This window comes from Sceloporus undulatus, chromosome 1 (assembly GCF_019175285.1).
Source record: "Sceloporus undulatus isolate JIND9_A2432 ecotype Alabama chromosome 1, SceUnd_v1.1, whole genome shotgun sequence".
Taxonomy (NCBI): Eukaryota; Metazoa; Chordata; class Lepidosauria; order Squamata; family Phrynosomatidae; genus Sceloporus; species Sceloporus undulatus.
Window position 1 is genome coordinate 90,566,638 of NC_056522.1, and position 27,963 is coordinate 90,594,600.

At 41.7% G+C, this 27,963-nt stretch overlaps 1 protein-coding gene across 1 annotated transcript; it reads left to right on the forward strand.

Moving 5' to 3' along the window:
- Positions 1 to 596: 596 nt before the first annotated feature.
- NMBR (neuromedin B receptor) lies at positions 597 to 27,963 on the forward strand. The gene is made up of 3 exons (XM_042456832.1): positions 597 to 1,027; positions 17,959 to 18,307; positions 23,923 to 27,963. Exons 1-3 carry the CDS (start codon positions 597 to 599, stop codon positions 24,322 to 24,324), a joined length of 1,182 nt encoding a protein of 393 aa, XP_042312766.1. The 3' UTR covers positions 24,325 to 27,963.

The window sequence follows — 27,963 nt, forward strand, 5'->3', positions numbered from 1 at the left end:
GAGTTGGAGTTTGTTCTGGGGCCACAACATATTCCAACTCCCAGAATTCCCTAGCCTTGAGCCAGACAAAGAGTTAAAGCGCTGCCAAACTGGGTTCTTTCTCCAGTGTGGACGAGCCCATGTCAGCCTTCAGTCCCGGAGGAACACAAGCAAGACTAAGAGGTATGGGTCAACATTCCCTTTCCTCGGCTGGACGGTCCTCCCTCGCGGGGCGCCCGCTCCTCCTTTGGGGCTGCCCCGTCTGCCCGGCCCCCCCCTCCTCCTCCTCCTCCTCCTCCCCTCCTTCGCCCGCTCCGTCGGAAGGAGGCGGGGGCTGCCTCTTTAATCCTCCCAGTCCCTCCCAGTCCCAGTCTCAGCCCAAATGCTGGCAGGAGGGGGAAGCTGCCTGCTCGACGCCGGGCGGCACACCTTGCCTTAACTAACACAGACCCTTCGAGGCAGGTTGGCGCAGAGCCTTCAGCCTCGGGAGGCCAGGGTTCGAATCCTGGGGCGAGCCACGCTCTCTCAGCCTCAAACCATCTCGGGAGGAGAAAGTCGGGAAATGCCTTGAAGGCGCAAGGAGGAGGAGGAGGAGGAGGACGAGGAGGAGGGGCGCGATGGCCAGCTGGGCCAACCTGAGCTGGGAGGAGGGGAACGGCAGCGCTTGGGGGGGAGCCCCTTCGGGGGCCTCTGCCCTTCCTTTCCCTGCTGCCGGGGGCCGCGCCTCCTCCTCCTCGCTGGAGGTGCTGCGCTGGGCGGTGCCCTCGGTCTACCTGGGCATCCTGGGGCTGGGGCTGGTGGGCAATGCCACGCTGCTGCGGGTGCTGGTGGGGCAGAGGGCCTCCCGGAGGAGCGCGCCCAACCTCTTCATCTCCAGCCTGGCGGTCGGGGACCTGCTGCTGCTGCTGACCTGCGTCCCCGTCGAGGCCTCCCGCTTCTTCCTCCAGGGCTGGCTCTTCGGGCGCCTCGGCTGCAAGCTCCTGCCCGCCGTCCAGCTCACCTCCGTCGGCGTCTCCGTCTTCACCCTCACCGCCCTCAGCGCCGACAGGTAAACGGGGGCTAGCCTCCCAAGAATCCCAGAGGGCCCTGGTCCAGCCCAGCCCCCTTCTGCCATGCAGGAACTCTCCGTCAAAGCAGCCCCTCCACAGGGGCCGTCCAGCCGGGGTTGGGGGGGCTGTGGTTGTTGTGAACTGCCCTCCAGGCCACCCAGACCAGCAGTTCGCAACCCATGAGTCCCGATTAGTGTTGTGACAAAACAATTTTTGAACTAGATGCGAATTTTTTTAAAAAAATATTGTTTTCAAAACTCCTTTCAAAAGGTTGTTTTTTCCTCTCCCTGTAGGTTTGTTTTGTTTTGTTTTTGCAGATTTCTCAAAATGAAAATAAAAGACCAGGGAGGCCAAGACTTGCACTCACCACCTGACCATATGAATGGTGGCTTTGCTTATGCACGATACTCAAATCCTGGCCATCAAATTAAAAACCCAAATTCTTACTTGTTGATCAAGAAGTGCTCATAATGTCTTCTCTTTAAAAAGCTTTCAAAATCTTTGAATGACAGATATTTCTTCTGTTTATTGAATTTTGACACATATTCTTTACATCACTAGTCCTCCACCCCTTTGGGGGGTCAAATGACCCTTTCACACAGGTCACCTAAGACCATCAGAAAACACATGTTTTATGGGGCTACAAAGTCGAAATGAACATAGTTTTATGGTTGAGGGTCACCATGACATGAGGAACTGTATTAAAAGAACTGCATGAGGAAGGTTCTAGATACATGGCAACCCTATGGATGAGACATCTCCAAGACCCCCTATCCTCCACTCCTCTGCTCAGATCCAGCAAACGGATACCCATGACTTCCTTACAGAGTCCATCCATCTGGCATGTGGCTTTCCTCTCTTCCTGCTTCCCTCCTCCTTTCCCAGCATTATATGAGTCCTTCCATCTTTCAGATGTGTCTGAAGTAGTCTAAAAGTCATGTCATCTTGGCTTCCAGGGAGATTTCTGGCTTGCTCTGTATCCTAGGATCCATTTGTCCTTTTGGCCCTCCACAGGATCCTCAGCCCTCTTTTCCAGCACCACATCTCCAATGCATTGATTTTCTTCCTATCTTGTTTCCTTAATTGTCCAGCTCTCACAACAACAACAACATAAAATTAATAATAAGAAGAAGTGGGGTTCTGAGCAGGCTAGATGGCCATCACAGGAGTTTACCACACAAAGGAGATTGGGAGTTTATCCCATGAATACCCCAGAAAAATTGCATAATTACATGAAATGGTTTCACACAACATTAAAGTGATCACCAAGAAGTATTAACATGCATCTTTTTTACTTTCAGGATTTCAGTGACAATGCATTTTGATATCACTTTATTTGTACAATTGCGTGTGATAATCTTTTGTGCAATTATTCACCATTTGTGTTTATCTGAGGGATGCTTTACATGCACTTCAATCTCTCTTGAATGCGAAATTAGCCAACAGTATTATTTCTTTTATGCAGTGTCTAGGCACTCCTCACAGGCAGCATACAAGTTAGGAGACTCACAAGGATCTTAATCTTACAGTGGCAATTGATAGAATTATACTAGAGTTGGAAAAGATCCCCAAGGGCCATCCAGTCCAGCCCCCTTCTGCCATGCAGGAACTCACATCAAAGCAAGCCTGACAGATGGCTATCCAGCCTCTGTTTGAAGACCTCCAAAGAGGGAGACTCCAAAAAAGACGAGTCCACCACTGTCAAACAGCCCTTACTCTCAGGAAGTCTCTCCTAATGTTGAGGTGGAATCTCTTTTCCTGGAGCTTGCATCCATTGCTCCGGGTCCTAGTCTCTGGAGCAGCAGAAAACAAGCTGGCTCCATCCTCAGTATGACATCCCTTCAAATATTTAAACAGGGCTATCGTATCACTTCTTAACTATCTCTTCTCCAGGTTAAATGAATCAAATCTTTGAAGGGAGGACAAAACCAGAGAGCAAGGCTGTATCAGCACTGTAGAAATAACCCCTTGGCACCTCCTTGAACAGCCATGGCTCCATGCTGTGGAATTCTGGGGATTGTAATTTGTTGTGGCACCAGAGCTTTCTAACAGAGAAGGCTAACTATCTCATATAACTACAGTCCCATGATTTCTATAGCATTGAGCCATGGCAGCCCATGCGTTTTCCAAACTGCATTAATTCTGCAGTGCAGATGCAGCCCATAGTCTCCACTCCACTTTAAGAGCTATGCTATTAGGTGATATTTATCATTCCAACCAGCATAATATTTGGTTTCTTAATTAGAGATAGAAAACATTTAGGACAGATGTGAAGACATGGTCTACACTTTTCTCCAAACTGATCATATGAAAACTCCTAGAATTCCATAGCATGGAGGCATGGCAGTTCAAGGGATGTCAAACTGGATTATTTCTGCACTGTGGATGTAAAGACTTAGGATCCTACAAAACACCCCCCAGGAAAACTACCATCGACTCTTGTAAACCACACCAAAGGTTCTTATAACTCCTAGTCCATCCCTCTGGGTCCTTACCTCTGAAGGTTCATGCCTTTGCACTTCCTCATTTAAGAGTTTTTCTTTGTTTTTAAGAAATTTTCTTTGTTTTTAAGACTAGGGTTTGGTTCCAGGACTTGCCTCCTGATACCAAAATCCATGTAAGTTCAAGTCTGACCAAATGCAATGGCACAGTAAAATGGTGTCCCTTAAATAAAATGGCAAAATCAAGCTTTGCTAATTGATACATTCACACACACACACACACTCAAGTCATGGCTGTTTGAATCCATGGCTAAAGAATCCATCGATAAGGAGGGCCAACTGTATAAGATGTCATGGTCATGCCTCACCTATAGGATCCCCCCGGCTTACCTGACACCCTCGAGCTGACTCTGTGACACTGTTTTCTCTGTGTACATTTTGCTTGTTGCATGTAATGTAATGTAATGTTGTTGTTGTTGTTGTTGTTGTTGTTGTTGTTGTGTGCCTTCAAGTCCTTTCTGACTTATGGCCAACCCTAAGGTAAACCTATAATGGGCTTTTCTTGGCAAGATTTATTCAGAGTTGGTTTTCAATGGCCTTGCTCTGAGGCTGAGAGAGAGTGTGACTTGCCCAAGGACACCCAGTTGCATGGCTGAGCTGGAAATCGAACCCTGGTCACTCCAGAGTCATTGTTCAACATACAAACCAATACACTATGCTGACTCACAAGAGCAATATACAGGCAAGACAATCAAGGAAAAAATAGGCACACAGGTGCAGGCACCTCATGTCAGACAATGTGGCTATTTTCTTTTTGTGACAATTGTGGAAGTCAGTCCTAGACTGGCAAATCTAACAAGTCATTTAAAACTCATTTACTTTTACTCTGGTGATCCACCCAAAGGAGCTGAATTTAAGCTTGCTGTGTGTCCCTAAAACTCAACACTGAAGTCTCTTAAGAGAGAGAAAGTGCATGTTAATTGCTTGGGCTAAAGCCACTCATCTGATGTGGAACCTAAGCACACTGGAGCATGCACAGTGCATCTGTTCATTAACCTCGAGTAGAAACTGGTTTTCTGTGGGAATATGCTTAGTTCTAGCAATCCTTGTTCTTAAGATCTTACCTGGTAGCATCTGCTTTTACACACAACAAGTAGCCCTTCACACATAAAAAGGCACATAATTAATATTTGCAAACTACTTGCCAAAGGAAGAGCACAACAACCAGTTCATAGATGTTTTTATTTAAGCAGATGTTTGATATATAATCATATAGGGTTTTTTTTTAATGGAGTAGGTGTTTTAGTCATGCTTTTAACTTTTATATATTTCTATATAATTTTATACTGCTTTCAGATGATTTAACTGTTTTATATTTTATTGTAAATTTTTTAAAAAATGCTTTTGTCTGTGAGCTGCCTTGGGTCCCTTCTGGGAGAAAGGTGGCATACAAATACAGTCATCCCTCCATATTTGTGGCTTTGATATTTGCGAATTTGATTATTCACGGATTACATTAATATGTTCTCTCTAGGACTGTCTAGGTCCTCCAGTGCAACTCTGTGGTCAACTTTAACTAAAAGTTGCACTGAAAGACCATTTGTAGCTACTCCAGTGCCATTCTATGGTCAGTGTATGTTGGACATTGACCACAGAGTTGCACTGGAGGACCTAGAGATTCCTAGAGAGGTGTCCTCTCAGGTAAAAACAGTGTTTTTGTTATTTGTGGTTTTTCCATATTCATGGGGGTCTTGTTCCCCTAACCCTAGCGAATATGGAAGGACAACGGTAAAATCATATAATTAAATTAATATTAAATTTGGAGCGTATCCCATTAGTAAATAAGCTGTCTTATCTCTTCTGGCTTGAATTCAGGATCTCGGATGCTCCTGGATGTTATGATACCTAAATCACCACCTATCTAGCTGGGAAGTCACTGCTCAGATGGATCCTGGATCAAATCCTCGCTCAGGTAGCATTTTTTTGAAGTTGGGGAGCTTCTGACTTCAAAAATTGGCCAGCTGAGCGAGGCTTTGACGCAAGATGCATTTGGGCAGCAGCATCCCAGCTAGATAGGCAGTGATTTAGGTATGATAACATCCAGGGGCACCCCGGATTGTGGTTATTAGTCTTGATAGCTGAATGGAACTCCCATATTCAGAAGCAGTAGACCTTGGGATATCAGATCTAGGGAGCAAACAGAAATTTAATATTGGCTTCATGTTTTCTTGAGGCAAAAGTCTGAATTGTGCCCTCTTTCCCCCATTTCATGTTTAAAAGGGGGAAAGTGAAACAGATCCTGATGAACAACTGACTTTGAAAGAAAGGTCAGAGTTGGGGGAGAATGGCAAAGGTTCAGCAATAGCAGAACAAGAATTTTACTACCCATGATCCATAAACAGTGCTGACACTCCTTATGTTGTCAAAGCTGGGACATCTGTAAATGAGGTAGCAAAAAAGGTGCAGCATATATTTGGTGACTGCATAGGCACTTTTTTTCTGCTGTTCTAATGCCCAGACATGGGGGGCAGGGGAGACTTAATTTTGGGACTACAACTCTCAGAATCCCCTAGCAACTCCAGTAGTCCCCAAAAGTCTCTTGGTTTTCTTCTTGTCGTCCTTCACTTTAGAAAAGGCACATACCATGTTCTGGCTATACTGTAAAATGTCACTGTGCATTTTCTTGTGGGCTGGCACTATTTATAAAATGAGAATTTTCTTGCCTCTTTCCTTCCCTTGTTCTATTATACATTAAAGGTTATATGGAATGGACTGTTCTGAAGGAGGATGACCCTGCCTGGAGTATATCTGTTTCTCGGAGAGAAAGAAGGGGAAGTGTGCGGCATGAACAGTTTGTCATGCAGGACGTCCACTAGTCCTTCAAACCTTCAGCAGAGACAGTAGTAAGCCTGGGTCTAGGACAAGCCCCATGGCAAGAAAGATGCTGGAATAAGCCATAGAAGGACACTCTGCTATCAGGCAGAACAGGGCATATATCTCAGGCTGCATCTACACTGCAGTGTGACATCACTTTAACTGCTGTGGCTCAATATTATGGAATTCTGTGAATTCTGTACTTTTGTGAGATATTTAGCCTTCTCTGTCAGAGATCTTTGGTGACACCACAAACTACAGATCCCAGGATACTATAGGATGGAGCCATGGCAGTAAAAGCAATGCCAAACGGCACTAATCCTGCAGTGTATACACAGCTTCAGAGGCTGATGTTGGAAGCTGGTAGCAAGGTGTTGGACGAGATGTCTGGCTTGGCTTGCCCTCCACCCCTAAGCCACATGCCTACCTTCAGGTGTGAGGGAGGATATTCTTCCATTGGCACTGATGAAGAAAGATTCAGCTGCCCCATCTTAAGTTATCAGCTTCTTTACATGGAATAGAAAAAGTGGCGTCAGGTGTCCATAACATGGGTGGAACAACGGTATGGGATTTAGAGTCCAAGGCACTGAACCTACTTTGAGGATAGTGCTCAGTATCTTGGATTGCTTCTTTAAAGATTAAAACAAGATGTTGGTTTATCTCGATACTGACATGAAAGCCATCAGAAGCCACTGGTGGGAAGGTGTTATCTTGTTGCCTCTGGCAGCAAAATATTTTGGGCCAGGCATTATCTTAATGTTCCCTGGTCTGTGGGCCTCTTGATGTTTCAGTCTAGCAGGCAAATGCTGAACTAAGAATATTGAATGTAACCAGTTGTCATGCCCTAACTGTAGGCATAGCTTTAAGAACAGCAATAACAATATAGGCACCTGTACAAACATATGGTGTCAGAGTTGAAGGCTGCATTTAAGTACAGCAGGTACAGTGTATACATACATACAGACATAGTTACATCTACTCAGGAGAGAGTCCCTTTGATTTCAATGGAATTTACTCCCAGTTATATGTGGCCAGTTATGAAGGGCATCCCTTTTTGTACTGTATCATGTATGAATGGAAAATGCACATGAATTGTTAGGTTTTTTTTAAAGTCCCTTCCAGTTCTATCCTTTTCATACAATGTAAAGGTGTGATATACAGTGCAGTCTCATTACATGTATCTGGCAGTACTTAAAGTGGTGTCAAACTGCATTATTTCTAGAGTGTAGATGCACCCATAGTCAGGCCATTCCTCCACTGCCACTATGCTTCACTGCTTTAAAAGCACTGCTTATATTGTCTTTCAAATAGCGTAACTCCCTAGTCCCTGCACTATAGCTTCTGAAACTTTGCACCTTGCTGTTCTTAGTACCTCTCTCAAATGGCTTCTGCAAAAACACAAGGGGGAAGAAAGGGAAAGCAATCAGTTCTCCACAGATTTTAGGTCGTCACTTCCCCAGAAACCACTGCACCTATGCTACTGAAATTCTGCATGTTTGTTTCTTAAAAGCAACTCTGTGCCATTTGTTATTTGGAGAACAAAAGTACACAAGGAATCTAGAAGAGTAAGTCACTTTTTATTTTTGTAGTTCACTATATACTGTGAAGATGTAAATTTCTGAATTTTTTCGTATGAAAATTAGCAGGCTCGATTCCCTGAGAATCATTAACTATCCCTGCAAAATTCTTCCAGTGGGCAGCTACTGTTCATCTTAGACCATACAAGTCTCTATTCACTGTTTTTCTGGCAGGAGATTCATGAACTGCCCCTGGTTTGGCAGCAAAAATCCCCCCCCCATGTGCCTATAAATTCCATTCAATTAGGACAAAAAGAGAAAAAGTTATAATCACTCTTAGATTTCCAAGGATAGTCAGTGGGAGGTTGTTACCTGAGGTGGGGTAGCAATATAAGCCTCTCCCCCAGGTCAAGATGCACAGTAGTTACAGCCAGTGAAATTAGTGTGTCACATCAAACCCCACAACCACCTCCTCTCATCCTTGGTAGTACAAATACAATGACAACAAAGTAAATAACTAACAATTTCCTGCCCTTTCATAACATTTTTTGCCAAAACTTGCTGCCTGTGGCAGCTGTCTCTCATTGTATAATGACTGCCAGGGCTGGCTTTGCTACAGGATCCAAATGGAAAAGATCAGTGCACTCCTATGTGTGGTTTCTGAATAACAGAAATGTTCCCCAAAAGGTATAGGATACAGGAAATGGCTGAGACTAATTAATTAGTAAACAAGGAACTGAACAAAATTAATGAGCAAAGGGAAAAAAATCACTTGTAGGATAATTAGGTATGTAATTAAAATGAAAGCTCACAAGAACTAAAATGGTATTTTGCAATTTATTCTGTTTATGACATGTGAATGTCACTTGTTAAATTAAAAGGGCATAGTTTCAAACAGAAACCTAATACCTAATGTATCTAAATATTTTTTCACCATATCATATGAATGTTTTGTAATGTTTTATATATGTTATGAGATGAGTTGAAGCTGCACATGCACACACATACACACTCATGCTCTTAGGAGGTGTTACAAATTTAAAATATTATAGTTTTTGTGGGTTTTTCGGGCTATGTGGCCATGTTCTAGCAGGGTATCTTCCTGATGTTTCGCCAGCATCTGTGGCTGGCATCCTCAGAGAAAACGTCAGGAAGAGACTCTTGGGATGTTGACTTGGGATGAAATGTTTCCTTTTGTTTTCCAGTCATCATCTTCTCCTTCTCCTTCTGCTCCTTCTCCTTCTTTTGTAATTTTGCAATCCTTGTACTTGCCCTAAGCCTCCTGAGTCCTGATACTACTTTCTTTGCTGCAGCGATGGCATCAGTTTAGCTACAAAATAATCCACAGTATCAGGGCATTTTCACACTAGGAATTAGAAGGCACTGTGTAGCAATTCTGTCTTTTTCTCCTTAATAGTTCCTTTCTGGTAAAAGAGAGGACAGAAGTAGCAGTGGAAAAAATAAATGATGTTGTATGAAGCCCCTGTAAAATTCAGTGAATATGGCAAAGAGATAATATGAAACCAGGTATTGTTTTGAACCAGCCTCTCTGAGTTTTCTATTAAGGTTTCTTATGTGCTGCATCTGAATTTTGTACACATTTCCTAAACATCAGATCTCTCTCTCTCTCTCTCTCTCTCTCTCTGAATTAATATTTGTTATTGCTGCAGCAGAGATGCATTATGAGGACTGCGAGGTTCCCTTCCCTTATCCTGTCTGAGCAGGCTCAGACCTCTTGAGACCACCTTTTTATCTAACAAACTTGCCACCTCCACCACCCCATGATTTGGCTTCTTCCTTTTTTAGAGTCCTGGTGGCACAGTGGTTAAATGCCTGTAATGCAGCCACTTACTCACAAACCATAAGGTTGCAAATTCAATATCAGCCAGGGGCTCAAGCTCAACTCAGGCTTGCATCCTTTTGAGGTCGCTAAAAAGAGTGCCTAGTTTGTTGGGGGCAATCAGCTTACACATTTTAAACCACTTAGGGGGTGCTTAAGTGCACTGATAAGCAGTATAGAAATGTACTTGCTGTTGTTATTGCTATTGCAATGCAGTGGGACATTGCTGGGGATTCCACTGGCACTTTGCCTCTGTTCCCAGTTTTGGTGAAGAATCAAGTCTTACTGAGCTAAGGCATATGAAAGAGGCAGTGACAGAGTACTTTTAAAGAAAACGTTTATTCTAAGTAAGAGATACTATAACAAAAGGATATCTCTTACCTGAAGAACTGTCTTATTCTTCAGAGACAGATAGAAAGTATAAATAACAGAGAAGGTAGTTTCAGCCAAATTAAGAAAAGAATCAAAATATCCTAACATGATTTGCTAGTACATCCTCCAAATCTTACAGATCAGATAGGATTTGTAGTCCTTGATGTACATAGGCTAGCTGGGAGCTGGGGCTCCATTGTCCAGATTCCAGTTCTCCATGGTCCATTTTGGGAGATCCCTGAGAAACCCCATCTTGTGGTGCTTTTCATAACCTCTGCTCAGAATTGTCTCAAAATTTTGTGCTTCTGCCAAACTGTCCATCTCATTGGGCAATTGCTGTCTTGTCACCACTGTCAAGCTGAGCCTCATTAAAATCTAATTGTATCTCCTCTCACATTTAACCCTTTGTCATCTGGGGAGAAACCTCTGATAAATGGAAAGACTCCCATTTATCAGAAGCATGTTTTGGAGAAGCCAGTTCTGGAACTGTGGTGCATAACACTGGATGGAGGAAATAATTTTGCTCGGCCTAAAGAAGAGGAGACCTAGGATATTATCAGATGAAGCCATGGCTGAGTTGTAGCTGATCTGTCCAGCCATCAGTAACTATTGCACAACTTTTAATTCACAGGTTTTCCTTTTCAATTGCTGCCAATATTGCTGCTGCATCACCAGAATGGTGTGTGATAATGTCTGGGCTTCCAGGCTTTCTTATTTATGCTGCAGTCACAGAGTGCAAATTTGGCATGTCTTATGTTAGTACCTTGACATTATTTACCATCCAGTGTAAACTTCATGGGAACTGAGTGGCCTTTTATGATGAATCATTTAGTATAAGGTTATAATCAACCTGTCCCTTTGCTGGGCTCTGCTGCAAGTCCAGTTATGCATGCAGACTACTATTCAACCAGACATATGCTTGATAATCCATCTCACAGCAGACATATAGTTAGTAGAAACCTAACAACATGAGGTCGGGCTGGGAAGCCTATACAGATTTCATAATAGCTCCTTCAGTATTGTCAGTTTGGTCCACAGGGACCTCCATTCTCATTAACCATATCAGTTTGATCCTGAATGTTCCAGCTGTAGTGACCCTCATTCCTTTTGGGATGCCTGGGTTGGATTACTAACAAAGAAATGCCCAGTGAGCTAACAACAGGGACCAGCACTTAAGGTGCAACAGGCAAGGATCTTGACATCCATTGCCTAAAGGTGCCAGGTCCAGTTTGGCTAGACATGTTGGTTCCGTGGTGCGGATATATCAGAATATTTGAGATGTTTTTAAGTCTAGTTTTAGTACTCATTTTCAGAATCCCTCCATCCATTTTTGTTTATGGTAATTTCAAATCAGTTAAGCATCAGGAATCCACACTTAAATAGCAGATTGACAAGAACATCCATGAGGGAAGAGTGGTAACTCTCTTTCTTGTTCTCCTGGTTCTCAGTTTGAGAATTTCTCCACTAGGTATTGGCTCAAGAAGACTCAGACCTATGGAAACCACCTGATTGTGGTTTGGTCAGTCAGGCCCAGCTGAGACTCACAATAGTATGTTTGCACCTGAAACACTGCCCAATAATGGAAAAATGGAACCTCTTCAAGCAGAACCTTGAATCTGAAAAACATTAGTGAAAAAACAGCTTCTGAATGACACTCATGCCTTTGCCATTGTAGATGTTTCTGATGCAGTTCTGATTCAGAAAGAATAAATGTGAAATCAAGCCATCAGACAATGTCTTAGCAGTAACCATGCAAAACTGATATCTGGTAAGAAAAAAATTATCTGCAGAGCAGAATAAGAGACCATCCTGAGAGCCCCTAATCTCCAAAATACTAATACAGGCCCTAATGCCCACTAAATGCCACCACTAATTCATGAGTGTGAAAAGCCCCCCCCCCCCAAATAAATCTATAAGGAAACCAGCAGGAAACAGAAAAATATCATAATGTGGGAAGATACTTGCCCAAAGACCACCCAAGCTCCTCCGTACAGCCAGAGAGAGAGAGGTTCATACCTATCAGCCACCATCCACCTTTCCCTGGACCATCCTTCCACCATTTTATAAATGCTAAAACCACCTGTGCTCTCTGAAAATTCCAGGGCCTTAACGTAAGAGGCTAGGGCTGACAATCTGCCTCTAATGGACTCTGCACTTTCCATGAGGAGAACACAGAACTGTAAAATGTGCACCACTGGTAAAAGCCAGCCACCTCAAAAGCCCTGCTGATGTCTGAAGTAGGTAAATCACCTTGCTGGCCTAAGATAACTCTTCTTGGTAACTGGAGCAAGAGGAAGACGAATGGCCCTCACCACCACATGGTTTACTTGCTTCATTGTTTGGGGAGCACAAGGGCCTCTGCTGCAAATTCTGGTTATTCAACTTGGTGGTAATGACCTTGGTAACTAAGACGGGATACAGACTGCCCCAAAAGGGCGGTCTGCCTGCGCCTTGTTTTTCTGCATGAGGAAGCTGCAGCGGACAAACTGCGTGGCTTCCTTGTGCAGCAAAAAGGACCTACAAAAAGCGGGTTCTTTTTGCAGCGCCATTGTGATGCCACAGTGCACCAATGGCACACTCGTGATGTCACAATGGTGTCGTGACGTGCAGACGCTAAACGTCCATTGCCTCAAAATGGCGGTACAGGGCACCACCATTTTGACACCCTCATGACGTGTGAGGGTCGAGGGGCATCTGGAAGCACCACCCCTCGCATGTGACGACGGCGCCCCATTGTGCCCGTCTGTATAGCGTCTAAGACAATCACCTTGGTTTGTTGAAAGGGAAAGCCCTAATGCTTCAAACAATTTGTGACTTTCAAATTGAATATAATGGCCTGGGGTGCATTCTACTATGGTCAGCCATTCTTCCTCACCATGTTTGAAAGGGTCAGGTCAATCTACAGTGTCTGGATAGGGCCCAAAGATAGGCCAATAGAGAAATTAAGAATGCATTGATGAAAAGTTTGGACCCTTTTTTAAAACCACATCCTCATCACTGCAATACAGTCCTTTGGACTGGATCAAAAAGGAGCAGAAATAATCCGGCTCCTGGTGGCAGACAGCTTGGGACCGTGGTGGTGCCCTGCTTCAGAAGTGGGCCATGCAGTCACCATGGTTCCGGCATGATCATGGGTGAAGCATCCAGAGGCTGCTCTTTGCCACTCGTCTGCTTTGCCCCTAAATTTGCTATCCATTAGGGCCAAAAAGGGAGCAACCCAGCTATTTGGGTTCTACTTGGGTCTCTGGTGTTTGCCCAGGGGAAGATGAGGATGAGGCCTAGTGGAGATCTACTTCCTCCATTGCTCCCTCACCAGGTTTCTCCCCATTATTGCTTATCACAGAGTTTAAATTAGTTTGATAAGTCATAGGTCAGTACAGTGGCCTTTATTTAACCCAAGTTCTTGTGTCTGTTTTCTTTATTTCCATTGTGGATGGCAATGGGTATGAGATTGGGAGATTTTTTTGTATGTAGATAGAGAGGATGTAATTTTCCTCCCTTGAAAAATGAAATAATAGGGACAGTTCTGTTTCTGCTGCATGTTACACCAGCAATGGATTTAATCTGTTAACCCTAGAAAATATGTTTGACATCAAACCTGTTTGCAATTATGGACTGAGCAGCATTTTGCAGTATCACACAGAGACTTTCTCTCACAGTTTCTCTTTAATCCGTGCATCCGCCTCTGGCTATTTTAGCATGTATGGAGGAAATAAGGAGCATAGTACCATGAAAGTAAAGGTATTGTGAGGATAAATGGTTAAGAAACCATCACCACATTGCCCTCTTCTTTCAGTCATTTGTGCTGGTGAAAAAAACTGATATGTGGATTTGACCTTCTTCACTTGTAATTGTGTCTCTGGGAGATAGAGATTGATCTTGCTTATCTGAGCATGCCTGCCTCAAGAGGAAGCTTCTTGCTTCATTTCTGTGCAATTGGAAATGCTTGTGAACACAGTCAACTATGTGAAATGGAGATATTGCGTTTCCACTATATTGCATACCTTCTCTATGGATTCTTTTCAGGAGCATAAAGAAAACTGCCTCATCTATGTAATAGGCCAATGGGAAGAATTAATTGTGGGCTGAGAACAGCTAAAGGGAGTGATTTACATCAGCTCTTGTGAAAGCCATATTATGAAGCCAGATTTTTATCTTCACGCACATTTTAATAAGGCTAGCTGCAGTATTTGGGCTTAATATTAGTGTGTTAAGTCTGACCCACACTGAGTTGCAGACCATGGCAAAAGAGAGAGAACAATGAAGAGAGCATCCATGAATGATTTTCTCCCCTCAAGGTGCAACCAGAGCCATTGGCTTTCATAGATCAGTGGTAACAGACATTTATAGCATTGTGAACACAATCTCCACTTTTATTTGCACAACATTTGAGTGAAAGATAGCAACAGGCTCAAACCAGGCTCATGGTTATGTGTTTACTTGAATCCAAGCTTCTGTAGTCATAATTAGTAGACATTGTTGATTTTCTGTTTCCTTATCTATGCTTGTTTTTTACACAGTGGTTAATACAGAAATAACCGTGGGTACGTTTAATAACCCTGCATGTATGAGCACAGTCTTGGATTCAAGCAGGCATTTCATTTTGATAGTATACATGCATGGCTCTTCTCTTCCACTGCCACAAATTGGAGCTTTTCTTTCATTGCAAATTGTTTGTTTGTGTGTGTGTGTGTGTGTGTGTTGGGGCTATTTCAGATTATAAACATGGAAGGCATAATGAGTAATATTTCTAGTCCAGCTCAGCACTGTGGGACTTTATTGTAGCCTTTTAAATGAAAATGATACTAATAATGACAAGAAAGCCTATAATTTAATGGTTCCTTTTCATAATCACTTTGCTAGCACTTTATTATAATTTTACTTGTACACTTTGTAATTTTACCCTTTTCTGTAAACCATCTGTGGAATTGTTTGTCATTGCATATAGCAATAATTAAACATTCAACACTGAAGTGATCCATCTCTTTTACTGACTATAGGAATGAATGTACATGTGATGCATAGGTATCTATCAGTCCCATTTAAATGAATTAAATCTAAGCATTGTTACTCAATGTAAGAACCAGTGAGTTGGTTAGATGTTCTTGAAAAATAATCATGCGATCATTGTTTTTAAAATGAAAAAGGATATGGAGTGGCCTAACTTTTAAAAAATCTTGAGACATATTAGTAACAGGGGTGTAGCAGTTTGTGGAAAGCAGTCTGAAATTTTGAGGATGATTCACTTTCTCTTTTTTTAATCAGGATTTTTCTGGGCAATTTCCTTAGAAATTGCACATATCAGGGGACTTCTGATGGGAAAGATGGTGCTTGGTCATTTGTAAGAGATGGACAGGAAGTTATATGGATTGGTATTAATAAAATCACAATTTCAAATACAATTGTGAATAGATTATGAACATTTTATAGCTAGTATGTATAAATTATTATTGAAAATGGAAATGGAAGATGAACAGGGAAAAGAATGCATGATAAAATGGGTTCAAAATATGGGTCATACTATAGATGGATCAATTGGAGAGAATGTGGATGAAAGCTTTAAAGTTCTATGATATTAAGGAAAAATTTTCCAACACAATGTACCAATGATATCTGACATCAGAAAGAGTCTCTAAGATGTATAAAGGCATCACTTACATACACTTGTAAGTGTTACAAAAGAGAAGGAACATTTTATCATATGTGGTGGATCTGTGATAGGGGCTGCTGCCACACTGCAGAAAGAAAGCAGTTTAACACCATTTTAATTTCTGTGGCTTAATACTGTGGAATTCTGGGATGTGTATTTTGGTGGGGCAAAATACAGGGTTCTCTGACAGGGAAAGCTAAATATCTCTCAAAACTACAGATCCCAGAATCCCATTATATTGTATCAGACAGTTAAAATTGTGTCAGACTGCATTAATTTTGCAGTGTAGATGCAAGCCAAGGTGAGAAAATATTGGCCCTAGACACACTGTATGATGGAAAACATTTTTAAAATTAAATTTCAGTTAAAACCAAAAAAAAAAAAATTCTCTTGGGCTTGATGGATGACCAGATGGAAAAGAAACATGGAAGAATAATTTTATATATGCTTACAGCTATTAGAATGTTTTATTTTCAGAAACAGAAAGACATGGCCATTCCATCTGAAGAAGATTGGTTGATAAAATTACATGATTTTGCTGAAATGGAAAAGTTGATGAACTTGATTAAAGGAATGTCATTGAATATTTTTTTTAAAAGGGGAAGGAACCGATAGTGGGTTTTTACAAGAAAGCATTGGAGAAAATATACATTTTTGGATTTGTAGAACAGTGGAATGGAATAAAACGTAGAAGTGTACCTTACATATTTATTTAGCGGAAGTACAATAACTTGATAATTACAGCTATTAGCTGGCAAGCTGGAAGTAATTTGTTTTCCCTTTTCTGTTGTCTTATGTTATTATATGTAGTTGGTTAGTGCAGTGTGTAGAAGTAGTTAGTCTTAGGTTTGTAGCTGCATTGTAGCATTATCTTATGTGCTGTTTTATTTTTTGAAAAATATGTATTAATAAAAATTATTTGAAAAATAAAATAAAATTTGCCTTTAGATTAGAAAGTGAACCTGCCATTTATTCAGCCTTCAGCCCCCCCCCCACTTCCCCTCCCCCTGGACATTTTCACAAAAACAAACCCTAAACCATGCCCTCTTTGTTTCCTCACCATGCCTTTCTTAATTACCAAATCGAACACAAAACTTTGGGTGGGATCAAGCTTTGATTCTGTTATCTTTGGAGGGAAGCCCATTTCATCTTAGGATGCAGCAGAAATAGTCAAAATTGCCCTGGTTTGACTAACGCTTTGAACTTTATCCAGAGTCTATTTTCGAAACCACGGTATATTTCCAATGAGGTTTTCAGCAACAAACAAGTTCATTAGCCCAGGCTCTTTTGCTCATTAAAGTTAGATTAATTTTGAAGTGCATTAATCTGGGACAGTCTCAAGAGCTGTATCCATTCTACACTCAACTGCACAGATGTCAGCAGTCTTGGATTTATGGCAGCTGAGCATCACTCCCTGAAGCATATGAGATATAGGTGTTGGTGTTTTTCTGTCTTTCACAGTGCTCTGCAAAGGGCTGTCTAGATTTAATAGGGGATTTAGATTTACTAAAGGGATTTCCTAATCTAATCAACATCCTTATTGGTTAACATGGTGTTTAATAGAAGGAGAAAATCTCTAGCTTCAAATTCCTGGATACCATTAATCACAGCTGTTTGTAAGAAGCTTCAAAACACTTGACCCTTGAAGACTAAAGACAAATAGTTTTCATTACACTTGCCAGTCTGGAGCTGAAAGTGTGTGTGTGACTGGCCCATGTCTCTGTAATGTGGAACAGAAATGGATGTCCTTAGGGACCAATTTAAGGATCAGCCAGAGTTATTCTTCATGCAGTGCATTTTCATGTAGGGTTACTAGGAGATGACTCCATTTCACAATCATAATGCAAGTCAAATGTCAGTAGAAGTACTGCTATTGATAATGGGAGAATACAGCTTTTGACATCTGTATTTAATTTTAAATGATTCACAGCACAATCCTATAGATGTATGCTTAGTAGGAAGTCTCACTGTCTTGTTTCTGAGTAAGTGAGTAGTATACATAAAATAAAAAATTTGTTGCAGCAAAAGCCTGTTTGAAATTTGTTGCCTGTGATGTGAAAGCCCTGCAGATATGGAGATATATATTGATATTCTTTTTACAGGCTTTTTGAACAGAAGTACTGTATATGAACTCATACCTGCTTCTTGTTAAGTTTTCTGTCTTCTTTTCTCTTCCTCTTACAGATTGTCTTCTTTGAAAAATAACATTCATCTCTCTCTATATATATACTTTTAGGTACAAGGCAATTGTCAATCCCATGGATATTCAAGCACCCAACACAATCCTGTGGACCTGCATTAAAGTGATTGCCATCTGGGTAATTTCCATTCTGCTAGCAGTTCCTGAAGCAGTATTCTCTGAAGTGGCATACATCAATGATGCAGACAATGTCAGTTTCACAGAATGCATTCGATATCCCTTGAAAGATGATTTGCACCCAAGGATCCATTCAGTGATGATACTTCTGGTATACCTCCTCATTCCACTCACTATCATTAGTATTTACTATTTCCATATTGCAAGGACTTTAATTAAGAGTGCACACAATCTTCCAGGAGAATACAGTGAACAAACTAAAAAACAGGTAAGTCACCCCATATATAATTGGAGAACTACTTTAAGAAAGTGAGAGTCTCTGACCACTCAAGTAACTTTAGGTAGGTCTGATGTCGTATCAAAATGTGAATATGATGCTTCCACTAAAATATTCCAACTAATACCCCCCCCCCCCCAATTTGATATCAGGAGGTTTTGTAACTCCACTCAGGCACCAGTATTAAACAGGGCTTTCAAAATAATTTTCTTTGTCACTGTAGTTTGATAAATAGTTCACATCATGTTTAATATGATGTCTGTGACCAAAAAAAAAAAAAAAAGTTCCAAGTTCACCTGACCCCACTTACAGATCTAGCCTTTTTAAGTGTGGAATTTTTAAGTGTCTAGCCTTTTTAAGTGTGGAATTATGGGACAAAATGTGTGTTCTCTCTCCTGCCTATTTGTTCTGTGAAAAAAAAAGCTCACTCCTGACTCTGAGTGTGTTTAGCCAGTGAGTCAACTAAGACTGAATGGCAATAGAGTCAAAGAATTAGATATTACCCATTGTCTCTCAATACCAGTTTCTGGTTCCTTCTGTCATTGTTACAACTCTGTGGGAAAGTCTAGCTCAGTATTACTTTAAAGTGCCACTTGGAGAGCCATCAACTGCCAATCATGTTCATACCCCACAGTAAGTACTGGCTGCAAAGATTTTACTTCAACCGGCTGCATACTTGCCAAAAAAAAACCCCTGCAGACTGCTTCAAAGCCTGGATTGTTGTAGAATATCCATGAATTCACCTGTTCCCTTCTCGACTTTCATACTGGCTCTGACATCAGGGCTCAATGGGGAGGGAGCATAGGCGAAGAGAGGAAAGGTAGTGATCATGCATATGTTCATGGAGATGTGGTAGCAAGAACTGAGAGCATGTGAACATTAGCAGGAGCCAACTGGCTGCTTTTAGTTTCTTTAAGGAGAAGCAATCAATGGCTAAGAGACAGCAAGAAAAACAATCCATTTAAGTATACTGAGTGCTGGTTAGCAGGCAGAAGAGAACTTGAAAAGCAAGTTGTTGGTCTCTCTCTCTGTCTCCTCTTCTTCCCGACTTGGCAATTGGCAATCAAAACTGATTTAATAAAACAGACCAAAACACATTGATTTGAGATTTGTCCAATGGCTGCTGCTGGCCCAATCTTTTCTCTCTCCCTGCTGGTCCTTGGTTGAGGTGCAAGACCAGGGAGTGATTATCCCACTGATTGCTTCAGCCTCAAAACCAACAACACAAGCAGGCAGCTCAGGACCTCAGACAGTGAAGGAGCAACCAATCTGGAAGAAGCTTGGAAAGGCTGTAACATTCAGATCCACAAAACAGTGATATTGTTTAATTTGGCCAACCAAAAATGCACGAAACATATCATGCAAGCTTATTTTATTTTATCTATTTCCAGGATTTATATCTCACTTTCTCCCATAGTGGGATTTAAAGCAGGTTACAATATATTTTAAAAAGACAGAGCTAAAACATTGATTGCAAAAGTTAAAAAATAATTAAATGCTACTAACATTAAAACATAGATTAAAAACTGCACAGTTAAAAACAGTAAAAATCATTAAACATTAAAACATCACACCACATTACTCAAATAAAAACAACTCACCAAATGCCTGCCTAAATAAAACTGTCTTCAGCTGCTGGTGGAAAGAGCAGGGAGGGGGCCAACCTGACCTCCTGTGGAAGGGAGTTCCACAGTCTGAGAGTATCCATGGAGAAGGCTCTCTCCTGAGTCCTCACCAACTGCATTTGAGAAGGTGGTGGGACTGAGAGAAAGCCTTCTCCTGCTGATCTCAGTGCTTGGGCTGGCTTGTATAGGGAGACATGGTCCTTCAGATAGTCTGGACCTAAGCTTTAAAGGGTTTTAAATGTCAAAACCAGCGCCTTGAATTCTGCCTGGAAATGGACCGGTAGCCAGTGTAACTGTTTCAACAGGGAAGTGACTTGATCCCTGCTGACAGGCTGTTGATCCTATTTGATAGTCATTTTATTAAACCAGAAAACTCCTGGATCTGAAAAGAGCCGAGAGGAGCCCTCCTGGAAGCAGGGATGGACCCAGGATGTGTCTGGGTGGCAGATTAGGCAGCCAAATCTATTTGATAACATCAGGATGCCACCCTTTTAAAGATTTAAACCAGCTAGCAATAAGCCAATTTTACAAGTGAAGTAATAAGCTCCTTGGAATGATCTTGAGAGTAACAGGATTTTGCAACCCCATTTGCATATCAAACATTGGCGGGATACAAACCGCCATATAGTACGTCTTCTATATGCACTAGGGTTAGGAAGGGGCGGTGCTTCCGCACCCCCCTAACCCTAGTACGTATAGAATACGTACAACATGGCAGCGCCCCTTCCACATGGGGGCCGCCATGTTTACGTACTGGACGCATAGCGTCCAGACGTGTCGCGGCACCTATGACGTCGCGAATGCGCCAGCGGCACCTCGCGACATCATAAAGGTGCTGCAAAAAGAAGCTCCGAAATGGAGCTTCTTTTTGCTCCGCTCGGGAGCTGCGCGGTTTGGCTGCTGCGGCTCCCGCGTGGAGCAAATGGCGCCGGCGGGAGACCGCCGCAAAGCGGCGGTCTGTATCCTGCCATTGTTAGAAAAATGTTACTCATGGGGCAAGGGTGTCACCAGAGAGGTGTGGGGGACCACACCAGGTAACATCTCAGAGACTGGTGAATACCTGACAAGGTACCTCACCATCTGTCCCAAGACCTCTCTGGCCACCACCTTCTGCCAGCCAAGGCACCTCTGCCATGCACCTGCTGTGGTTGCTGGTGAGGGTGAGTTGCTGCTACCACCTGGGAACCTTTTCAGGTCTACCAGGGCTGCTGGTTGGGCCAGAAAATGGCAGTATTGGCAGTATTGACAGCCATAGACTCCTCTCCTAAAAAGGAAAGGCATCCATGGTCACTACTGCTGACATCACTTTTCTTTCCCTCCAGGCCAGCATCCCTACTAGACTCAGAACCTAGTTTACACACTAGTTTTAAGTGTGCAAATTACCCCTGGTCACCACCAAATTCTAGGGCTTCAGACTCAGGGCTGAATCTAAGTATATAACCAAATTGCCAGCCTGCATCTTTGGAGGAGTCTAACCCTGTCAATCACATGTTGAATCTCTGTTCCTGAAACTACCTTTCAGAAGACCAGGAGCACCTTGGTCTTGTTTGGATCAAGCCTCAGTTTGTTCTCTCTTATCCAGTCCAGATGCCATGCACAGGTCTAATGCCAATTTAGTGCATATACAGCTTCCTGGGGTTAGGTCAAAAGGAATAATAGGGATGGATGTCATCAGTATTCTGTATGTAGATCTTGTTATTTCAGTTAGTCTCAAAGATGCTATAAGATGCTTGTAGATACTGATTCTGTAGACTAACATGGCTATATCTTTGAATTCTGTCAGCATTCTGGTGACAGCTGGTCCCAAAACTCTAGACAATTGCTCCTCTTTGTTTCTGCTATTTGTTAAAAAGCATGGGCGACAAAGCAGAACTCTGAGGGACTTCACAAATCAATGGACAAGGAGCTGAAAAAGAATCCTCAAGCACCACTTTCTGGGCTTGCTTGTCCAGGAAGGGCTGGAACCACTATTAAACAGTACCTTGAAGTTCCATCCCAGCAAGGTGGCCCAGAAAGATACTCTGACTGATGATATTGACAGCCACCAAGAGATCCAGAACAACCAACATAGTCATACTCCCTATTTTCAGTTGTCAAGGTGATAAAAGAGGTCTCCATCCCACAGCCAGGCTGTCCAGGAAACTGCCAAGACTGCTGATAATGTCTTACATAGCCTAGCAGAGCTTTATACTCAAAACAAAAGGTCTTTGCAAATGCAAGAACCAAAGTATAGTGTCAAAGTACCAATTCAGTATCCAATAGAGAAGGGTCAGGCAATCCAAGGGTCCAGGGTTCCAGAAAGGCAGATTTAGCAAGGCGGTCAAGAGTTCCAGAGAGTCCAGATCATTTTGTAGTCCAAGAGTCATGGCTTCAGGCCACAAAGTCCAAGGGAGTCAGAGAAACATGCTTTTGCCAGGAAGCTCAGGTAATCTCTGACAAAGGAGCTCAGCGTCCTGCACCTGTTTATATTACCCAGTTCCTAATCACAGGTGCTTCCCAATTGCTACATGTTTCTCATAACGCCTCCTGGACTGGTGGAGGCATGCCCTTTCTGACCTTCACTTGCTAAAGGTAGGTACCTCAGCGTCCTGCTCATCCATATCTTCTGTGCCTGGAATCTCTGCTGGTGGAAGGCTGGGCTGGCTGAGTTTCCTGACACAGAACAGGCTCTGCTTGAGCCTAGCTCAGCTTCAGGTTCCACCTCCACCTGGGGCTCAAACTCACCCTCCTTATCTTCTGAGTCCTCAGCTTGGCTGAGCATGACACAGGCTGAAGCCAGGCTGAAATGTATCTAGATTACCAAGTGAGTTTCTATGGCCATGCGGGAGTTTGTCTAACACTCAAACCATTGCACCATGCTAGCTCTCCCATGATATGTAGAAGCATAACAATTTAACAATATGCAAACTTGACACCCAGATTTGAGGGGCTGGAATGTGCCTAGCTTCAGCCAATGAAAAGCTAACTTATTATAGAGAAGAGAGTGTCATTAAGGGAATATTCCTTCCTAAATGGACCCTTTTCTCAGGGTCAGTTGATAAGGAATTGCCAGATGATCTGATTCTGTATGTTTAGTGATTTTCATTGAATCATGCTTCTGTTTCCACAGGGTGGGAAAGGGTGGCCTGTTGGTCACATGTTGCCTCAAGTCTATCCTGAGGCCTCCAAGGACCCCTGCTCCAAAATCATTTATTTTTACTCAAAATGCCTACTATACCTTCTAGAGGGTATTGAGAAAAATTAATTGTTTTTCAGTTTATCTCCTGCCCTATATTGAAAGATCTTGGGTAACACACTGAAAAGTTTGTTCAAACATTTAAAAAACTTAAAACAATAACAATAATTCATATTTAAATTTAAAAGGAATATTTTCAGTATAACAATTTAAATGAAGTTGAAATAGCGTTAACAAAAGTATGTTTACCATTTTGGCTAAAACCATTAGCCCTCAAAGGCTTTGGTGTACTTTCCTAAACCAGGAAGTACACACAAAGTTTTGGTTTACTTCATGATTTGAAAAGGCTTTTCCTGGGCACATAAGAGCCACCCATTGCCTTTCATACCCCTAGATGATGCAGGAATATTCTGAATAATATTTTTTAAAAGATGTTTGGAAATCAGATGGGAGAATGACTCTCTAAGATCTAATAAGCAGCTCCCTATAATTTAGGAGGAGATGTGCTGCTTTTTGTTGGGTTGTAGAGATGAGCTCAAGTTCTTTAAGTAGTTCTTTAAGTAGGGAACTGGCAGTAATTCTGTAGTAATATACAGATGTGTATTGTACCTGAAAATATCTAGATTCAAGATAGTGCCAAAAAAAAAAAAGTTTATTGTGGCTTCTATGCTATTAGCTTTTCTGTTTGCATTTGCATTCATCATAAAAGTGAAAGAAAACACAGTGTTACATATTTTGATCAGTTCTGAACCATACAACAGCTCTGTTTACTGTAACTGATTGCGTTTGCCAACTTCTCATTCTAGATGGAGACTCGAAAGCGACTGGCTAAAATTGTACTAGTCTTTGTTGGGCTTTTTGCTGTGTGCTGGCTGCCTACCCATGTGCTCTACTTGTACCGGTCTTTTAACTACAACAAGATCGACCCATCGCTTGGCCATATGGTTGTTACTTTGGTAGCCCGAGTGCTCAGCTTCTCCAATTCATGTGTCAACCCATTTGCTCTCTATTTTCTTAGTGAGAGCTTCAGGCAGCATTTCAATGGTCAGCTTTGCTGTCGCATTGCACCTCAACAACGAAGATCTGCTAGTTACATGAACAGCACCTCAGCCATTGGAATGAGCTCTGTGGAAAACAATACCAGGAACACTGTTGCTGTGACAACAATCCTGAATGGGAATAACCCCAAACAAGATATACCATTGTGATTGGATTAGTATAACATCTGAACTTGACATGAGTCTGTTTTTGTTGCATGCCTGAACATAGATAATGTATTAGCATCTTCTAACCCAGGAAGAAGCATTTATTAATTTATTTTCAAATGGATTTGGTGAGCTATACCCGCTCACTTAGCACCTATTAAGGAATTGTTTCTTGTTTGGAATTGATGATCTGGGATGCAGATATACAACTGGCTGCTTTCTAAAAGGAAATTGTACTGTTTAAATGACAGTTCAAAGATGGAAACCTTTGGATGGGGTATGACTGAGTAATATAATTTTACAAAATACTGTTTTCTGATTCTAGCAAAGAGGATCTGTACACTCTTGCTAATCTTTATGCACATCAGGGTGCAAATTCATGTTTATCTTGGGTTCACTAACTTTCATAGAGATGTCTGATGAAAATAAATATAATTTATGTATGAAAATAGAAATGTGTACATATATAAGATGAAAATTGAGAACACTTCATCCAGGCCACTATCTCTGTACAACAAAGCCTGGTTTGGGTTGAACAAGTGTCTGTGGGTGAAAATAGAGCACCTTCACATCATGTAGGATTTTGCTAGGAGCAACAATTGTGATGTGATATGCTAGCTCTGTTTAGATTTTCATGTAGATTTGCCCCCATTCTATAAGAGGTGAAAACAGAGCTACATTCAGGTGTCCTGATTCCTTCTTCAATATGATGGATGGTGAGGACCTGAATCTGTTAACCTACTCTTCACCTGCAGATTTCCCACGTAATTTGGGATCCTGCTTAGAGTACAACAGTGATGCAACACAGTAAATTGGGCCAGCAAGCATGCCTCTCCAAGTGTAAGTAGGAAGGCTCAATCAAGAGCACAGCCTTAATTTGGTTCAAATCTGTCATCATAAAAGCCATTAAGTGTGATCCACTTCTCCCCAACAATATGCAAATAAAGGCACTTGACATAAGGGGATGCTAGTTATGTTCAAACTGTATCATGGTTTGCAGCTGATGAAGCAATTGTTTCATCTCCCTCAAGGCTGGAATGCCTGACAGCCACAATGAGCTTCATGAGCATGATATATCTCCTCAGATTACACACAATTCACATTGATCTTCATTGAATTTTGCTGTTTAATTTGTATGGGTTGCTTGTTCAAAATGGTTTTATGCCACAGAACTATTGATTTGTTTTACTCTGTTACATTTTTCATAAGATGAACTTCCTGTGGTATTTTAATAATATATAACAGATGAAGAATGGTTGCTCCAATCAATGGATGAGTAAGTCTTTAAAGACTCTACACGACACAACTTTTAAAGATGATTTGCAAATTTCTTCTAAATAGTAGATAAATAGTAGCCATTGGATAATATGACATCTATATTATATCAGCTGCTTTGGTTGCTAGTGCATTGCTGGCCCCAAATTTCACCAGTTTGTACTGGCCATAAAGCCATAAATGGTTTCAATCCAGACTGCCTGAAGGACCACTAGCCTACCTACACTCTGATAGCAGGACTGGAAGAAACTTCATGGTGGCCCTTTGCTTAAAGACCTTGGCTCCAATTGATATTCAGTAGGGTTCATCATTATAAATCTCCAAGTATACTCTAAAAACTTATCATTTCCTTTTGGTTTATAATTGAGCTCGTTTATTGGGTGCCCATCTGCAAATGCAGTTAACCAATTGGAATTACTAATTTTCAATATATCATTCGTCTCCATTCTTGAAATAAATATTTCATTGGGTTTCACTATGTGAATCTTGCATGCCACTTTGGGAAAGTTTCCCCTAAAAGGCGGCCTATAAAAAGTGACCTATAAATCTTCAAATAATAAATAAATAAATAAGCCATAAATGGTAAATAATCTAACCAGGTCTTGTTCTAGTAGTGACTCTCCACACATTTTTGTTTGGCATAAGCTTTCATGGATTACATTCCACTTCATCAGATATAAGGAGCTGTGGTCCATGAAACTGATGCTAAATAAAACTATTTGTTCTTCAGGTACAAAAAGACTTTGTTGTATTAGCTGCAATATACTAACAAGACTGGCCCTTCTTAAATTTTCCATATTTCCAAATGGTCACATTTTAAAGATTTTTCAAGATCCTTCATCACATGCCATCCCATTTTAAGTAATATTAACCTGCCCTTTTTGGCCTTGATTGTTTATCCCCAGAGGTGGTCCCATCTTGTGTTGCCCACAAAGGACCATGGAATGTGGATTCTTCTTCTTCTTCTTCTTCTTCTTCTTCTTCTTCTTCTTCAGTATCCCATGTGAGCTCCCCTCCCATCTTTTCTTGGAAGGGATTAAAAGAACCTCTCTAGACTACACGTTCACTTCGCGATCTTCACTCTTCAGGCACTGTCAGCTTTCCGCTTCCATGCCCCCAACCTCTGGCTGCTTTTGCCCTCTTGGAGGAAAACATATTGTTATGAAAAAAAAAAGGTGGGAGATAAATTAATAGAAAGGAATTAGAATGCTGTACTTACAGGGATGACTGGTGGATTCCATGTCAGGGATGTACTAAATTCATTCTGGGTTTTATTCCAGACTTTAAAGGTCTGGAATAAGGTAATGAATTTGATTTGGGGAGAGGGTTCACCACATTGGATAGCTTCAAGTTCTGAAATAAAATGCAGTGTGGATTTATGGTACAGTTGATATGGAAAGCACCAGCTGCTGTTGGCTCTTAACTGTTTCCTTAACATTGATTTCCATGGAAGATGGATTGCAACATGGATAAGTTGTTCTACATTGCATGAGCAGGAGGACACCAGGGCTGCTTTGCTAGTCCCACCTGACACTGCACCATGTCTCCTCACTATGATGTGCTCATGGGTGTTTGCAAAGGGGCAGTATCATATGCAGGTGCCATAACATCATGATAGCATGGAGAAGCTATATGCAAGTGATTACTACATATAAGCAAGAGCCACCTCTTTGCAGATGGCCATGTCCATTCTGAGGGGGTGGAGCAAATAGCCAATTTGGGTGGGGCTTGTATCACTGGTTAATTACCACTTTGTGAAGGGGACTTTCATTTTGAAAAGCAAAACTGCTTTGTGGTAAAACATAATTTCAACTTTGGGGATGTTAGAAATCCTCTCTGGTGTGCAACTTGCCTTGTAATAGCAGTGTCCCTAAAGGGAAGCAATGATCTCCTTTAATGTGGCTTCAGCTATGTTTATAGGGAATGATTTGTACTTGTTTTCAGACATCTTTCTTACCTCATTCTCTGTGGTATGCACAGCATGAGGTTAGCAACAAACTTTGATCCATGGACAGATTTAGGGTGACAAGGGAAGATTGGGTTGAGAAAAGGTGTAAACCTCTGTTCTTGGCAGAGGACAAAACAACAGTGAAGCAGCAAGTGATCATGTTGTTTTAGCTCATTTATAGCAACTTGCAGACAGGAAATGAGTACATCTTGAATATATTGCTTTGCAGACCTCTTGTCTGAAGCTCGGCTTGGGCAAAATAATGGCTTTTCCATATAGCTTGATATTTGTCAATTGTTGTTGCCCTGGAGTCCTGTGGAAACTTCTTAAATGTTTTTCTGGTAATGGAGTGTTGTATTCCCCAGACAGCTTTAATGATTATTTACTATGATGTGGTAAACTCTGTAAATGTGGAAATA

Excerpts from the sequence above, each read along its gene's own strand:
- NMBR (XM_042456832.1), top strand. The coding sequence starts at position 597 with ATGGCCAGCTGGGCCAACCTGAGCTGGGAGGAGGGGAACGGCAGCGCT. Across the intron at positions 1,028-17,958 it reads ACCGCCCTCAGCGCCGACAG|GTACAAGGCAATTGTCAATC; the intron begins GTAAACGGGGGC and ends ATATACTTTTAG. Across the intron at positions 18,308-23,922 it reads GTGAACAAACTAAAAAACAG|ATGGAGACTCGAAAGCGACT; the intron begins GTAAGTCACCCC and ends TTCTCATTCTAG.